General features: G+C 37.3%; 2 protein-coding genes across 3 annotated transcripts; one reads left to right on the top strand and one right to left on the bottom strand.

Annotated features, from left to right (window-relative positions):
- Window positions 1–124: 124 nt before the first annotated feature.
- Window positions 125–2,586, top strand: LOC141671918 (superoxide dismutase [Cu-Zn]-like). Of its 2 annotated transcripts, none has more exons than XM_074478362.1 (8): window positions 125–261; window positions 861–940; window positions 1,025–1,126; window positions 1,258–1,353; window positions 1,428–1,459; window positions 1,561–1,636; window positions 2,253–2,306; window positions 2,425–2,586. In XM_074478362.1, exons 2-8 carry the CDS (start codon window positions 865–867, stop codon window positions 2,430–2,432), a joined length of 444 nt encoding a protein of 147 aa, XP_074334463.1. In that variant the 5' UTR covers window positions 125–261; window positions 861–864; the 3' UTR covers window positions 2,433–2,586. The 2 variants fall into 2 exon arrangements, with proteins under 2 accessions (XP_074334463.1, XP_074334462.1); XM_074478361.1 differs by having other exon boundaries at window positions 2,407–2,586.
- A 189-nt stretch (window positions 2,587–2,775) lies between these two features.
- Window positions 2,776–11,101, bottom strand: LOC141671920 (cytochrome P450 CYP82D47-like). The gene is made up of 4 exons (XM_074478363.1): window positions 10,264–11,101; window positions 8,895–8,900; window positions 3,724–4,031; window positions 2,776–3,633 (listed from the first exon to the last, which is right to left on the bottom strand). Exons 1-4 carry the CDS (start codon window positions 10,889–10,891, stop codon window positions 3,022–3,024), a joined length of 1,554 nt encoding a protein of 517 aa, XP_074334464.1. The 5' UTR covers window positions 10,892–11,101; the 3' UTR covers window positions 2,776–3,021.
- Between the last annotated feature and the right edge of the window lie 2,945 nt (window positions 11,102–14,046).

The following is a 14,046-nucleotide window of genomic DNA, read 5'->3' as shown; positions in this document are numbered from 1 at the left end:
ACATGTGTATTAGAAACGGACTTGAAAAAATACACAGAAAACAAGATAAGGAAGCTGGTTTGGAGATGAGAGTTGGACTTGGACTGCATCAGAACATGTAAAACAAAAAGATGATGGCCAGTTCAAAATAAACATACACTGCATGCAAATTGCACACGCGTCAGCTTCTTCTGCTTTTATCTCCATCTTTATTATTTCAACACCCTCTTGGTACTCCTCTCTCCTCTCTATCAATTTCCTAAATCTCTCTTGAGCCTTAAGGTACTCTCTCTCTCCCTCCCTCTGTCTCTCTCTCTCTCATATGTTATAGTTAAGTAGTTTATAGCTGGTGCATACTTCATAAATTAAGCTACTTTGATGTGTGTGTAAGGTGTGTATGTACAGTTCTATGAGCAATTCTTGTTTATGTAAGATATATTCTTGTTTGCTGAAATGATTATTCTTTACTTAATTAAAGGCTTTAGCAGTGTAGCAGAACACAATATATACTTACCCCTGATTTTCTCTTTGTTATTCTCAGAGTTTCTGATCATTGAACTTATAAATTTGTGGGTATGATTAGATAAATACACTTTCTTTACCATTTTTTAGATTATCAACTGGTAAGTAAAATTCTACTCAGTTGTAAATTAAAAAAAAAGAGATGTAACTTCAGATATAGCTTAAATTGCTATCAATTTAGTACTTATTTTCTTCTTGCTGTAATTTTTTTTCCTTAACAAATATAAGACATGTAATTCTCACCTAAAATTATATGTAAAGAACTTAACTGTCTGAATTTAGCAACAAAAAAGAAAACTTAACTGTCTGCCATTGGTCAAGTATGCTAAATTTTCTGTTTGAATGCTTTTTTGTTGTAGAAAAATGGTGAAGGCTGTAGCAGTTCTTAGCAGCAATGAGGGAGTGACAGGAACACTCCACTTTAAGCAACAAGAACATGGTAATATATAATATCTTAATGTGGAATTTCTGTCAGCTGTTTATCTTCTGTGCATGTGAATTAACTTTTTTGCGTAAACTACAGGTCCTACTCATGTTACTGGAAATATTAGTGGGCTTAAGCCCGGCCTCCATGGTTTCCATGTTCATGCTCTTGGGGACACAACAAATGGTTGTAATTCCACAGGTAGAGTCCAATTTCATATTCAACACTGCCCATTATTATTAGAGTTCTGGAAAAAAATTGGAATCTGTAGTCTGATTTTTTTTTTTTTTTGTGATTAAAAGATTCAAAACTTACTAGTGTACTGTTTACAGGGCCGCATTTTAATCCAAAAGGTACAGAACACGGTGCGCCTGATGATGAAATTCGTCATGCTGGTGATTTGGGAAACCTGACTGTTGGCCATGACGGTATGTGATTCGACACCAAGACATATTTTATGTTTATAAACCTTAGTTTAATGAGTTATATTGCTTTGACACAGGCAATGTGGATGTCAAAATTACCGACAAACAGGTTGGGCAAACACTTGTTTTTACTTCCATTTCTACTTCAATGTTTGTTCTGAATTTACTTTTCCGTTCAAACTTTAGTTTACTTAAGTGGCTATTTAACAGATTCCTCTTAGTGGACCAAATTCGATACTTGGAAGAGCAATTGTGGTTCATGCAGATGAGGATGACCTTGGCAGAGGTAATATTTTGTGTTTTTTGTTTTATCAATAGAAGACTTTTATTTGTACTACAGTATATGTTACTTTACCCCTTTTAGAATTCATTAGCAACCAAACTCAAACATAAACAGTGTATCCGCTTGGAAATCAGGTATGAGGTGGTTAAGCTGTAACACTTCCTACCAACTACATATCTTGCTTTTTCTTTATCGGAAGTCTGCAGATTATATTTATTTATTTAAACCACCGTAGGATCTTACACTAGGCATAAGTTCAGTGTAAGACATTTATTATTTTCTATCTGTACTAGTTCTTCCTTGTCTATTGCTCGATTTCAATTTTTTTGTACTTCTGCTGCCATGGCAAGTAAACAGGCCAAGTTTCTATTTCATCATGTTGGGTCGCATATAGAATTTTTAGTCGAATGTGAAATGAGAATTTGAATGGAAGGATCCTCTATGAGTCAACAGTGGAATGTCACGAATTAATTAGTAAAGAAAGGACTCATGCCTCCTGGTTTTATGTTGCCGAGTTTGATTTTTGGAGTTTTGTGAGTGGCACATGGTTGATGATCTAGTGTTGATGGTAGAACTGAGCCCGGAAAAGAAAGGAACTAATCTGTAATTATATGTTCAGGTGGACATGAGCTAAGCAAAAGCACGGGTAATGCTGGTGAAAGAATTGCCTGTGGTAAGCATTAGAATAAAAGTTTCCAAATCCAATGTTTTGTCCACTTGAGTAATAATAACTAGCCTATTTCTTCGGGAAATTTTGATCTCTGTATTTTCAGGTATCGTCGGACTGGTAGAAGAATAAGAGTCTGCTCTTAATGCTTAAGAAATGCTATGTAATGAACTTGCTTGCTTGTATGTAAGTATGTGTGAACAGTGAATAAATGGCCACAAACAAAACTAAGTTTAATAAAGGAGCACATGGTGCATGGTGCTGGTTGAAATGTTTCGGATTAAAAGTTCTGTTATTTCTCTTTAGTATATGAGAAACACGAATACATACTTATGCTTGAAATTGCATCTGCATATATTTATTGACCCATGTTTCACTATAGCTAAAATTAGTATGCGGGCTGGCTGTCGGCTGGTCAGGAAAGACGAGTTTATTGGGATAATTTTCTAATCAAGGGGAAGAAAAAGAGTAGCAGTGAAGTAGAAAGTAATTGCAATATTTCTTTAAAATGATTGTACTAACTAATGCTGTCATAGTAACTCGATTAGCAAAAAGAAGTAGAAAGGCGATATCAATTTTTATCTCGCTCCCTTATGGTTTTAGTCTTGTTAGGGTTGTATACCCTGGGGGATGAAATGGGATTATTTGCTTGGAAAGTGCCTCTTCAGTTTGATGTGTTTAGCTTGAGGTCAAATAAACACCAGCCATTAGGCTATACTTATTATTTTACAGATATGATAGGTTTGAGGAGAATATTACATTGCGTTATAGAATTAGTGAGTCCAGCTGTTGCACTCATATCATCTGGTTCATCATCTGCTTTCTCAAACTCGAATCCGTGAATCAAGCTTGCTAAAGCCAGCTGCACAAGTCTTAGCCCTAGAAACATTCCAGGACACCTTCTTCTCCCACTTCCGAATGGCAGCAACTCGTACTGATTGCCTTTAACATCAACATTTTGATGGCTAGTCAAGAACCTCTCTGGTCGAAACTCATCAGGATTAGGCCATACTTGAGGATCGCGGTGGATCTTTGACACATTAACAATTAATCGTGTATGCTTAGGGACATTGTAACCGCTTACAACACAGTCTTCTAAGGATTCACGAGGTGGTAGTAATAGTGAAGCTGGATATAAACGCATTGATTCTTTAAAAATGGCCTGCAAGTAGACCAAGTTCTTTATGTCGGATTCTTCCACTTGTCTATTCCTCCCAACATGGTGGCTCAGTTCATCTCTAGCCTTCTTAAGCACATCAGGGTTACTAATCAGCAGCGACAGGGCCCAGGTTAAAGTCACTCTTGTTGAGTCAGCCGCTCCTGATATATATGCCTGAATCCAAAACATTTCGATATAAATTTGCACATAAAACAGTAATAAGCTTACAAAGTGCCAATAACAGAAAAAATCAGCCGAGCATACCAAAGAAGTGGCCTTAACAACAGCGTCTGGCTCAAAGCCTTCAAAATCTTGGGATGTAGCACCATCAATTCTGGAGAGCAACATGTCCATTATATCGTGGTGTTCATCTTTCAACTTTCTTCTCTGTTTGTGCTCTTGTAACCATCCCCTGAGTATACAATCTGTTTCCTTTGCAGCCTTCCTCATGGCCTTCTCATAGCCTCCCCAGTCCAACCTTCTTAAAACAGAAACATAATCTCTCAAGACAAAGCTGCCTACCTGTTCAGAAAAGAATCTTATGAGCTTCGAAAACTGAACACCCTTTTCGTCTGTCCAGTTATTGTTGGAAAATATGGGTATAAGTCCCATATTGGTAAGTCATATTTTTGAGCATTATGACTAAAAGATGTGTGAGATATGATGATATTCTCTTAATAATGGAAATTATTATTTTCCATTAGAATTTGGCTCAAATATTATGGCATAAATTAATTTGATTTTGTTTCAGATTAATTGATATGGTGTATGTCTTGATCTGATTCTGTTTCAGATTATTTATGGAATAGAGTAGCTTGCAAGTATTACACCGATTCCATAATTAATGATATTTAATTATGGAAAAGAGTAGCGCACAAGTCTATCTACACCTATATAAACACCTCTAAGGCGTTAGGGTTAGACACACCAAAACATATTTGCCTCTAAACACAAATCTCTCTCTCTCGGTGATAGTTTCGTGCTCGTTCAAGCTCGCTGAAGGTGCTCGTTATCCGTAACGCCGCCGCTACCTCGTTTTATCCTGGGAGGCTATCGACTCGCACATACGGTGAGAGGCGAAATAGCTTTAAGGAGACAGTTTCAACTGGACTCGAGGATCTCTCTTCTGTTTATATCTTTTCTTCCTCCGTTTGATCTCGTTTACTCACGCACACACTTGTTTGATTATTTGTATTAATCGCAGATTGTTTTAACAATCTTAAAGCTATTTTTTTTTATATACATCTGTGACTGATACATCTGTATCTGCTTGTTTTGTTGAGTAACAGATCGATGGAGAACCAAACTGTGAACGATTCGATGAACATGACGGCTGATCCCAACGCACAGATCACTGGATCTGATGGGGTTCACCAGCAGCCAATTAACCCTAACGCACGGATCGTACGGTCTGATGGGGGTCAAACGCCTGTTGGACATGTGCCTTCGGAACATGTGCCTGTGGGACACACTGTCATTGGACAGTTTAGTGTTCCTCTTGGACAGATATCGGCAGGATTCACTCCTCCGATCATACCTGCGGTGCCTACTGGTGTGCATACACCTGTAGTACAGACGCACGTACCATCTGTTCCACCCGTGGTGCCTGCTGCACCTGTTATGCCAACTGTGCCTGCTGCACATGCTGAAAAACCTGAGAAGTTCAACGGAACGAACTTCAAACGTTGGCAACAAAAGATGCACTTTTATCTGACCACGTTGCATATGGATCGCTTCCTTAAGGAATAACCACCGTTGCTCACTACTGAGAGTAACATGCAGACTGTGTATGCTGCTGATGCTTGGAAGCACTCCGACTACATCTGTCGGAACTATGTGTTAAATTGTTTGTCTGACTCATTGTATAACGTATACAGCGCGAAGCCAACAGCTAAGGTCTTATGGGAGTCACTTGACCATAAGTATAAAACCGAGGACGCTGGGGCAAAGAAGTGGATTGTTGGCCGCTTTCTTGATTATAAGATGGCAGACTCTAAGACTGTGGTCAGTCAGGTGCAGGAACTGCAGGTGATCATTCATGACATTCATGCTGAGGGAATGGTCATAAGTGAGTCTTTCCAAGTTGCTGCTGTTATTGAAAAGCTTCCACCTGGATGGAAAGATTTCAAGAACTACCTTAAGCACAAGCGAAAGGAGATGTCTATGGAGGATCTTATTGTTAGACTTCGTATTGAAGAAGACAACAGAGGGTCCGAGAAGAAAGTTAACGTTGCCACTGAGAAGGCAAACATGGTGGAGCATGCTCAAAGCTCCAAGCCCAAGAAGGCTAATTCTGGTAAAGGGGCAAAGCTGGCACCCAAGGGAGGGATTTCGAAGTCGAAATTTCAAGGGAAGTGCTACAACTGTGATAAAGTTGGTCATAGGTCTTCTGACTGCAAGAAGCCCAAGAAGCCCAACAAGAAGAAAGAAGCAAACATGGTAGAGAATATCTCCAAGGAGATGGGTGACATAGACCTCTGTGCTACGGTCTCTGAAGTGAACCTGGTCGGTTCTAATCCACGTGAATGGTGGATTGATACTGGTGCTACTAGGCATGTTTGCTCAGACAAGGCGGTTTTCTCTAGCCTCAAAGCTTCCGATGCTGGTGAGAAGCTCTACATGGGGAATTCAGCAACTTCTACCATTGAGGGTGAAGGCACGGTGATCCTGAAGATGACCTCTGGGAAGAATCTGACTTTGAAGAATGTACTTTATGTGCCTGATATTCGCAAGAACCTTGTGTCTGGTTCTCTGTTGAATAAGCATGGCTTTCGCATTGTAATAGAGTCAGATAAAGTTATTTTGTCTAAGAGTGGTATGTTTGTAGGCAAGGGTTATTTAACTGATGGGCTTTTTAAGCTCAATGTAATGTCCGTTAAGGACGATAATGAAATGAAGAATTCTTCTGCTTACTTGCTTGAGTCTCCTAATTTATGGCATGCTAGATTAGGACATGTAAATTATGACACTTTACGACGTTTAAGTGCAAAAGAATACATACCTAAACTTACTATCGATTCAAAACATAAGTGTGAGACTTGTGTTGAGGCAAAATTAACGAGATCATCATTTAAACGTGTGGAAAGGAACACCAAAGTGCTAGACCTAATACATAGCGACATATGTGATTTAAAATTCGCTCCAACAAGAGGAGGAAACAAGTATTTTATTACATTCATTGATGATTGTACAAAATACTGCTATGTATATTTGTTGAAAAGCAAAGACGAAGCTATAGATAAATTTAAAATCTATAAGGAAGAAGTTGAGACACAACAAACTGAGAAAATCAAAACGATACGAAGTGATCGTGGAGGTGAATATGTTGAACCGTTTGGGGAATTCTGTTCACAACATGGTATAATCCATGAGGTCACTGCACCATACTCCCCTCAGTCAAATGGTGTGGCTGAAAGGAAGAATCGCACTCTGAAAGAGATGATGAATGCGATGTTGTTAAGCTCTGGGCTCCCACAATCGATGTGGGGAGAAGCCATCTTAAGCGCAAATAATATTTTAAATATTACGATGCACAAGAATAAGGATGTAAGTCCTTATGAAATGTGGAAGAAAAAGAAACCAAGTTATCAACACCTGAAAGTGTGGGGGTGCCTTGCAAAGGTACTGATCCCTACACCGAAGAAGGTGAAGATAGGTCCTAAGACTGTGGATTGTGTCTTCATTGGATATCCTCCACACAACACTGCATATCGGTTTCTTGTTCATGAATCCAAGATTCCTGATATTCAAAAGAATACCATTATGGAATCAAGGAATGCCTCATTTTTTGAGACGATGTTTCCCTGTAATCCAGGAAACCAACAACCTACGACGTCTAAACGATCTCATGAGTCTGTAGATGACGATAATGGGAGTGACGAAAGTGAAGACGAAAATGTGGGGGTAGTGAGAAGGAGCAAAAGACAACGAACGGAGAAATCCTATGGGTCTGATTTTATGACCTATTTGCTCGAAGAAGGTGACCCAAAAACTTATAAGGAGGCGGTTACCTCACCTGATGGGCCTATATGGAAAGAGGCCATCAAGAATGAAGTTGATTCAATTATGCAAAATCATACTTGGGAATTAGTGGACTTGCCAACTGGTTGCAAACCATTAGGTAGCAAGTGGGTTTTCAAGAAGAAGATGAAAACTGATGGCACTATTGATAAGTATAAGGCCAGACTTGTAATTAAAGGATACAAGCAACAAAAAGGCCTTGATTACTTTGATACATATTCTCCTGTAACGAGAATAACGTCCATAAGGATGATGTTTGCTATTGCTGCAATGCGTAATCTAACTGTACATCAAATGGATGTGAAAACAGCTTTCCTAAATGGAGACATAGATGAAGAAATCTATATGGAACAACCTGAAGGGTTTGTTGTCCCAGGACAAGAAAGGAAAGTGTGTAGATTGGTGAAATCATTGTATGGTTTGAAACAAGCGCCTATGAAATGGCATGAAAAATTTGATGAGGTCGTGCTGGCCAATGGTTTCAAAATCAATGAATGTGATAGCTGTGCCTATTACAAGGATAACGAGAACAGCTATGTCAAGGAGAATGACAATGGCTATGTCATGATGACACTATATGTAGATGATCTACTTATTGCTGGAAGCAATGATAAAGTTATCAAATCTACAAAGAACATGTTGAAATCAAGGTTCGACATGAAAGATATGGGACTAGCAAATGTAATTCTGGGAATTCAAATTTCTAGAACATCTGAGGGTCTCGCATTAAGTCAACCACATTATGTTGACAAGATCCTTGAGAAGTTTCTTAAGGATGACTTTGAGAAAGCTAGGACACCTGTGGATATGACTTTGCACCTATCCAAGAACAAAGGTGTAGCTGTTTCCCAATTGGAATACTCGAGGATAATTGGTAGTCTGATGTACCTCATGAGTTGTACAAGACCAGACATTGCATACTCAATTAGCAAGTTAAGTAGGTTTACGAGTAATCCGGGAGCTGATCACTGGAAAGCGATTATAAGGGTACTAAGGTACTTGAGGGGAACTCGAGACTATGGACTGCACTATGACAGATACCCAGCAGTATTAGAAGGATATACTGACGCAAATTGGATATCTAGCAAGAAAGCACTTAAGTCTACGAGCGGCTATGTGTTTACATTAGCTGGAGCGGCAATATCATGGAAATCCTCAAAACAAACGGTGATAACTCATTCCACGATGGAAGCTGAGTTTGTGGCACTAGATAAATGCGCCGAAGAGGCTGAATATCTACGTCAGTTTCTGGAGGATATTCCAAGATGGCCAAAGCCTGTAACTGCGATAGGGATTCATTGTGATAGTCAATCCGCTATTGGCAGAGCGCAGAGCACGATGTATAATGGAAAGTCTCGTCATATACGACGACGACACAGTTCCATTAGACAATTGATCTCAACCGGAATTATCACTATTGACTATATACCGTCAAAAGATAATATCGCGGATCCACTAACCAAAGGGTTATCAAAAGAAGTGGTTGAGAAATCATCGAGAGGGATGGGCCTTAAGCCTATTGCTTAACGGCATCATGGTGGACACCCAACCATTGCTGACTGGAGATCCCAAGAACTTGGTTCAATGGGACAACTAAATCATGATGACCAAATCACTGTGGGGGTAACCCCTGGCCTGTTCCTATGATGAGGAAACAGTGAGACCCGTAAGGTACGAGGTTAAGCTTTGAGCTTTTAATGATCTTTGATGAATACATGGAGCTCAGGAGTGAACGCATGGAATTCAGTTGAGTAAACGCGGGTTACTCTATAAGATAAAGATCACCTATGTGGGAGAGAAGTGGGGCCGCTTCAAAGGAGAATTGCGAGGCACAATTCTTTAGAAACTTCTGCAGAACCAGGACGATGTTCCATGGCCAAAATGGACATACTCATGAGAGCTGAACGAGTCAGAAACGATATAGTGATAAGTATATCATCGTTTACATAAACGGTCGAACAGTTCAAGGACAAGCACGTCTACTGTCTACCAGTAAAGTCGGTATGCTTACTCGAGCGAAGGTTCAAGGAGCATTCTCTACCTATCGTATGCTATATCTGATCGAAGAAACTATCACCAAGTCAAACTCCGTGTCTGTCTGTCTGTCTAGTGTGTGCTACTAAGATCACCAATCTCACCCATGTGGGGGATTGTTGGAAAATATGGGTATAAGTCCCATATTGGTAAGTCATATTTTTGAGCATTATGACTAAAAGATGTGTGAGATATGATGATATTCTCTTAATAATGGAAATTATTATTTTCCATTAGAATTTGGCTCAAATATTATGACATAAATTAATTTGATTTTGTTTCAGATTAATTGATATGGTGTATGTCTTGATCTGATTCTGTTTCAGATTATTTATGGAATAGAGTAGCTTGCAAGTATTACACCGATTCCATAATTAATGATATTTAATTATGGAAAAGAGTAGCGCACAAGTCTATCTACACCTATATAAACACCTCTAAGGCGTTAGGGTTAGACACACCAAAACATATTTGCCTCTAAACACAAATCTCTCTCTCTCTCGGTGATAGTTTCGTGCTCGTTCAAGCTCGCTGAAGGTGCTCGTTATCCGTAACGCCGCCGCTACCTCGTTTTATCCTGGGAGGCTATCGACTCGCACATACGGTGAGAGGCGAAATAGCTTTAAGGAGACAGTTTCAACTGGACTCGAGGATCTCTCTTCTGTTTATATCTTTTCTTCCTCCGTTTGATCTCGTTTACTCACGCACACACTTGTTTGATTATTTGTATTAATCGCAGATTGTTTTAACAGTTATATCGTTGCCCCACAATCGTTCTCAGCACGATGTTCATTGTCAAGCATCCAAACCATTGATTCATATCAATTTTTACCATTTGGTTTTGACAACTTTTATTTTTCAACCAAAAGTCGTAGATGTCTTCCATGGATTCCTTTATTTCAGATATTCGAAGATGTTCAGACATCTCAATTTGGTTCACACTTAGAAGCTGTCGCGTGATCTTGCGCATCTTTTGCCAATAAGGTCCATATGGACCAAGACCAGACATGGCATAGTTATAGGCCATTACTTCCACTCCAATGCTTTTGGGGCGGTTCAAGAAAACTTTATCGTTGGAAGAATAACAGTCTTTAGCTACCTTCCAGTCACTTACCACCAATGCCTTCTGCGTACCGAGTTTAATAGCGAAGATCGGTCCATATTTTTCTGCCATAGACCCCAACAAAACATGAGGCAACTTTTTGCCGCAAAAAAGATGGAAGTGACCAATTATAGGCCATGCACCCTCAGCTTCCGGGAGCTTCTGGGGGCTTTCGATGTTTTTATTAGCATATGGAGTCCATGAGCGCAAGATGTAGCAGAGAGTGAGCAAAGAAGCAAAAAGAGAAAAAACTACAGCTGAGAGAGTCAAGTCCATATTGATAGAGATTGGTTATGCTTTAATGAATATCTATCGAAGTAGCTACATTTATACAGAAAAAAGAAATACCAAACTGCATTTCTTATCGTCCAGAAGAAAAAGCAGGCAATGTGCTGATTGTTACTCAAGAATTCTAAATGGGTATAAGCCTTGCAAAACTTGGTGTGCCTAATATATGTCTGCTGGAACTGCAATGCTTGTTACAAATTAGAATCATACTATCAGCAAATTGTTGATATTAATAAAGCATACACAAAAATCAACACAATTCAAATCACAATTTCTTTTTGGAATTCTGGTGCCTTCCCTAACTTGTGTATATATTCGTACTGATTTTTGGATGGTAGGTCCTGCATCTAATTTGTAAATTAGAGAACCATGTTGTGCTAGCAATCAACATCATACCCGCTCTACTTTTATTATTAGAAGAGACTATTAAAACGATTATCTACATTGCATCCCATAATTAATTTAATGCTTGGTAGCATAAATAATGTTCTTTTTTTAGCGGGCAAAACATGGTTAAGTTATTGATTGTAAGAGAAAGAGTTTGTACACCTGCACTTACTAAGTAGACCTGCGTACAACATGCCTTATAATTGTGTTTCCGCAAAAAGTACAAGACCTTAAACATCGCATTTGTTGGATAATTGTGCTTTATTATTAAAAATAATAATATATCTGAATTATAATCGGTGGGAAGAGAAAAGATGAAAACATTGTTTTGGCGGGTTTATCATCTTATTTGGACTAGGCTACTTTTAGGCACCAAGGAACAATGTACATTCCCGTGCTTGGGGAGCTGCTATTGGTTGTTATTACCGTGGGGAACCATCGATCTTGAGCCTTGCCTTACACTGCCTCAACAATTGAGTCGACGTATGCGCCTGTTGTTGTGTAAAGAACAATGTTTACAAGAGCTGCAACTTGGGTAATTTTAATGGACATTTATCTTATTATTATGTCTTACTTTCACTTTATTTTCCATTAACAACATTGTTATTGGTTCTGTAGACCCTTTGTCTTTTCATCTTTGCTTATTATAATGTTTTGACTGAGCTGACTTGAATCTTATCGTCTTCTTTGGTAATTGGATAATTTCAGTTTTTTTTCTTATGAGATATTTGTGTTATGGACTTGTGGTACAGTCTTTTTGTATCTGCAATTTAAAAATTACAATGACGTACTCATCGAATGAGCATGGTGTAGAGAGGGGATCGTGGGGTCCAGAGGGGTTCCAGACCCCTGAATTTTCAAATATAGGTGAGTTAGAGCATCTCCAAGACTAATAACTAAAATGATTAGCTAAATGATCATTATCTAAAAATTTGTTGAATCTATAAGAGGTTTTACTCCAGTGGTATTAGGTATAATGGTTAGCTATTTTCAATAGAATTATTTTTTTACTATATATATATGAAAATTTTATATGTTAAAATAATTTTAGTATATATTTAGTTAAATACACGTGAAAATATAAATAATATATTCAATGAAAATATATTAAATATAATAGCAATTTAATATTATTTCAATTGAAATATAATAACATATTTAAATATAATCAAACATAATTAATAAACATTACTTATATATCTATTATAAAATATATAATTATATTATATTATATTATTTCTATTTGTATTCATAAAAATATGTATTGTATATCAAAATAAATATAATAAAATTTAAAATATTAAATATAAAATAAGAATTTTAATATATTTTGATTTATATATATATATATATTAAGTGTAATATAAATATATGTATATATTAATGTGCAGAGTAGGTTAAGTTTTAAATAAGGCGTCAAAACTGATGTGAATGTTTTAAGTAATGGTTAGAGGATCAACATAATATATAAGACGGGATGGAGGATATCTAAAATTATTGCTAACAGGTCTAATGGTTGGAGTGATATATTTTTTAACTAATATTTAAATCATGTTGTCACCTAAACTTTATAGCTAACAGGTGAACATGATTGGAGATGCTCATAGTACGTGTAATTATATAATTATAGAACTGTAGCTGTAGTTCAATTGGTTGTTGATTATGTTGTTGGCGTCAGGTTACTTTGTTTTTCTAAGTATGTGTTGGTATACATGATACTTTTATTTTTTACTCCTCTTTTTTTTCCTCTACCCCTCCTTTTTTGTCTTTTGCTTTAATTCAGTATCCGGTACTTTGTTTTTGTGCCTATGTGTTGGTATACATGATACTTCTATTTTTTACTCCTATTTTTTTCCCTCTAAGTTTTACTTTTTCCCTTGTCTTATAGTAATTGTTTATATGGATTTATATCTTGTATATGATAGAAACGGTTTGAACTGGTAATGCGTAAGAATAATTTTTAGAATCTTAAAAAAATTATATTTATATTTTTTAATTTTTTCAAAATTTAACGCACTTACCTCAAAATCGATCCGATCTGAACCGCATGCACCCCTATAAGTGACTATCTAGTTTACACATTTAAGCAACTTATTTTCATAATATAGCGTGCTTTGACATTGATCTTTGTGGATACCAAGAGCGGAGTTGATCCAGTGAAAGGCTGGTTGTGCAGAGAAATGGAAGGAGAATGGTGAAATGATGATGTGAAATGCTACTCTGAGCTGTAACACCAGTCTTGATTGCAGGAAAAAACTGCAATCAAGACTGGTGTTACAGCTCAGGGTAGCATAGAAAAGTACCAACCATGGAGTTTTATTTGAAGGATAAATTGTCTCTTTCTAGACCAAGTGCGTATTTTATCGTCAACCACTGTTACTCTCCGTTGATTCACATCTTATGTGAAAAAACCATTTGCAGCTGTAGTTGCTGATTTTTCCTTAGCCCATGTTTTCCACCTACAGGCTACAGGGCCTTTTTCCATTGGGATGATCTCAGATCAATAGATTGAAAACTTTGCTCGTGTCTTTTCATTCTTTTATAATTCTGTCCAACCAAAATTGATACTACTTTTTTCACAAAACTTTGGATCCTTGATAAAAAATTTAAAAAACTATTTATAACCAAAAGTGAAGATGTTAATATTAAATTGCTATCTGTTTAGATAAATTCATTTTTAGTAATCTATGTGTTATTCAAAATTAATAAAATAAATATGCAGTGCTTGATAGTATGTTCAAGAAACTCAACTACTA

The sequence above is a fragment of the Apium graveolens genome, chromosome 7 (assembly GCF_009905375.1).
Source record: "Apium graveolens cultivar Ventura chromosome 7, ASM990537v1, whole genome shotgun sequence".
Lineage (NCBI taxonomy): Eukaryota > Viridiplantae > Streptophyta > Magnoliopsida > Apiales > Apiaceae > Apium > Apium graveolens.
Note: the sequence above shows the minus strand (reverse complement) of the source record. Positions and strands in the feature narration are given on the sequence as shown.